This window comes from Octopus bimaculoides, chromosome 10 (assembly GCF_001194135.2).
Source record: "Octopus bimaculoides isolate UCB-OBI-ISO-001 chromosome 10, ASM119413v2, whole genome shotgun sequence".
NCBI classification, from domain to species: Eukaryota; Metazoa; Mollusca; class Cephalopoda; order Octopoda; family Octopodidae; genus Octopus; species Octopus bimaculoides.
Window position 1 is genome coordinate 88,746,733 of NC_068990.1, and position 3,610 is coordinate 88,750,342.

At 37.8% G+C, this 3,610-nt stretch overlaps 1 protein-coding gene across 1 annotated transcript in view; it reads left to right on the forward strand.

Moving 5' to 3' along the window:
* The window catches only part of LOC106869390 (uncharacterized), a 206,146-nt gene that overhangs the window by 182,145 nt on the left and 20,391 nt on the right, over positions 1-3,610 (forward strand). Inside the window, exons 84-85 of the mRNA XM_052970991.1 lie at positions 2,556-2,786; positions 3,424-3,594. Coding sequence (XP_052826951.1) covers positions 2,556-2,786; positions 3,424-3,594 — 402 coding nt within the window. The remainder of the gene's footprint in view (positions 1-2,555; positions 2,787-3,423; positions 3,595-3,610) is intronic.

Sequence of the window (3,610 nt, forward strand, 5' to 3'; positions counted from 1 at the left end):
AACTTCCCTGAGTACAGCTCAAAAATTTTATCCTTTTTTGTTGAAGTTCTTCCTTCTTAAAACTTTGGACATCAGGAGAAATTCACTCAGTTTAGTGATCTCATTATTAGAATACTCATGAATGCTATGATGTCATTGCTATGATGATAAATCTCTCTGGGTCAGATTTAAAGGTGGCCCATTTCTCTATTTTTCTGTAAGGACATTCAACAGGGCTGAAGTTGCAGACCTGACTACAATATTTATCCAGCTCACCCTCTTGAAGTTTGAGTACTTTAACAGATCAGGTTTAAACAGAGACAATAGCCAAGCAGTTTCAGTGAAATGAACAGCTGTGCCATGATTGAGTTTAGGAAGAAATTAATATGAATCTTCAAGAAGTTTGATATAAACGTATCGATTACTCCCATTCTAATTACATTCATCTAACTGGATATTACTTTATGTTGTAAAGTGGTCTTTTGCCACTGTTGTATCTATCTTTTGACAACAGTTGTCACTCTGACAGATATTGTTATATTCTGAAGTTATCAATAGAATCGTTCTATCTGACACTGTATGACCCCAGTTGTACAGTGTTATTATCCTCAAAAAGTTGAATCAATATAATTTCCACTCAGTATCACAGTGTAGTTACTATATCAGCACATACACAACTATCAATACAGTCTACGCATACTCCCAACCTTTTCAACCTTATCCTGTTGACTGACTACTGCTCTATTTATAATGGCTGGCTAACAGTGTTGGCGCGTGAAAAGTGTCATATAGCCAGTCCATCTATATTTCTATTTTTGTTGTTTACTTTTCTATAATTCTTTCCTTAAGCCGATTTCTATGTCTCCTTTCCATTCCATTTCTGCTGCTAACACCATACATCATTCTCCCTATGTATGTTACAATTTCTCCTTCCCAGTATTGCTTGCCATTTTTGTACATTCTTACATATACCTTATCACTGATTCTAAAGAATTCTGACATGTCTTTGCTAATATGTATTTTTTTCTTCACAACAGTTTATTGAATACTGACTTCATCGTTCTGACAACATTAATTCTGCTGGTGAACTTCCTTCTGACACATTTGGGTTCAGAGTTACCATGTATACCCTTAAGAATTGTTGGAGCATGACCTCATCCATGGCTTCCTTGGTAGTTTTCTTTAAAGCTCTCTTAAAAGTGTCTACAAACTGTTTGGCCCTTCCATTCAATCTAAGATGATACAATGCTATGTTTTTATGTTCTCACAAGAACATCTAGCAGAATCTTTTAGACTCACAGGATACGAACTGTGTTCAGTTATCAGAGACAGTTATATCCAGTATACCAAATCTTGCGAACAGCTCATGTAAGAAGTTTATTACCGTATATGAGGTTAGTCGTTCACACCTTGTGACCTCAGGCCATTTTGTGTAGCTATCCATATCCTGGGCCTGCAAAATCGATATACAATCAGGACCATAGTATTTTCACTTCCAGTCAAGGTTCACAGGTTTCTAGTAGGTAGTTTCACTGCCAGCACACAACCTCTGCAGCATTTTACCAGGTTTTCAACTTCCTTGTCCATGCTTGGCCAGTATACGAAACTTCACATCAGCACTTTTATTCTAGAGATGCCTGGGTGTCCCACCTGAAACTCTTTTAGCATTCTCTTCTGTAGTGTCTGTGGTATTACCACCCTCTGAGCATACATTAGTACACCATCACATATAGAGTACATATTCACCACAACATCTGATTTCTGGTCAGGTGATCACACTGAATCATTGTATCCTACAGGGTTTTGCAATCTTCATTCTCAGTAACTCCTGGGGTCTAGTCATACCACATCTTTACACTTTGAAGGCCATGATTTCTACAGAGTTCCCAATGGATAATTCTTGTCACATTGTCATATCATCTTTTGTAATCATGTTGTGCCAAACTCAAGCATTCTCTAATGATGTGCCATACCATTTTACCCCTCTTGCCACACATTCTGCATTTGTTGCTCTTGGTAGAGTTGTCAATTCTGCACTTCACATTGTTCTTAACACTTGTTCTTGTACTGTGCATATCAGTGCTTCTGTCTCTATCTTCAGGTCACTCCTCATCCATAGCCACTGGTCTTCTGTATCTGTCTTGGCATTCATATCTCTTGCAAACTGATGATACATTTTTTCTCCTTTCATGCTGTTTCTTTTTTTTAAGTTTTTCTTTCTTGACACAATTATCAATTTTGATGACACCAGACTTCTTCACATCTTTCAACAATGGTTGTAGGGTGTTTTTTACATACTACCCTAAGCTGTTTTCCTCTGCTTTGATACAATCCTGGCAACTAATCAAACTTCTCCTACCCTTTCTTCTGGACAAGTACAGCCTATCGGTGTCACTCTTAGGATGTCAATATTTTTCTTGTCTTCATATCGATGTTCATTAGTTCTTTCCTTTGCCAGTTTATATATGAATGTGGTGTGTGTGTGTGTGTGTGTGTGTGTGTGTGTGTGTGTGTGTGTGTGTTGGGTAGTTGGAGGAGTGTAAAATGTATTTCTTGTTCTCTCTTTCTTTTTCCAGCTAACAAACCTGTTATGTTTAAAAAAGTTAGCATGCCGAGCAAAGCTACTTTAGGACAGCTTAAGGATAAGACCTTAAAGGAGTGTGAAAATTCTTGTCAACAATATGTAGGATGTAATTCATACCAGTACAATGCTGAAGCTAAGTTGTGTGATCTGAGTAAGGTGACTCAGTTGAATGATGTACTTAAACCCAATGATGGAAATTGGGATATATATTTGATTAACCCAGGTTAGTAGAGTGCTTCCATTTTATTTATTGTATACCTGTGTATTTACAGATATGTGTGTGTGTGTGTGAGAGTGTGTGTGTGTGTGTGTGTGTGTGTTGTTTCATGAGTGGCTATGGTGAAAGAAGTTATGTTGGGTTCATGGCTGAAAGGATTGAGAAAAGACACCTTCCTCTTCATTCAAACCCTCAGCAACTTTTCAAAGTCCTTCTGGCAAAAGAAAGTGGGGTGGGAAAGGAAAGTGCTACCTCTCAGAGAATTTGTGAAAAGATGGGTGACAGTGGTAAAAATGGTTAAAGTGAATGGCCCTGCTCTAAGCATACACCTGTAGATTGAAAAGCAACTGTTGGGAGAGGACTTGTACCTTTGATGGTCAGGGTAAAGGCCTTTTGTTTGGCAGTGGTTCAGTACAGATGCAGTTATTATTTTAACTCAGCATCAGTACATAACAGAGTGCTGAAGAGGAAATGGACAATTGCAGAGAACAGAATAGCGATGCAATGCTACTTGGAAAGTGAACTCAAAATAAGGGGTTACAGAAAACAAAATAAGGGGTTACATAAATTCGTTCTGATCTCCTTGTTCTCAGCCACTCCTGGTACACATGCACCACTGATATCAATTTCTCTTATCTTTCAGTTTACAAAAAAGTTAACTGTGGACCGCCAAAAGACGTTATTGGTGCCAAGAAGTCCTACAATACCACTACTTTTAAATCTGAAGTGACCTATACTTGTCCAGAAGGAGAAAAATTAAAATCAGTATGTAAAGAGGATCATAAATGGTCTCCTGTAGTGTCTGCTTGTAAAGGTAAATTAATGTAAAC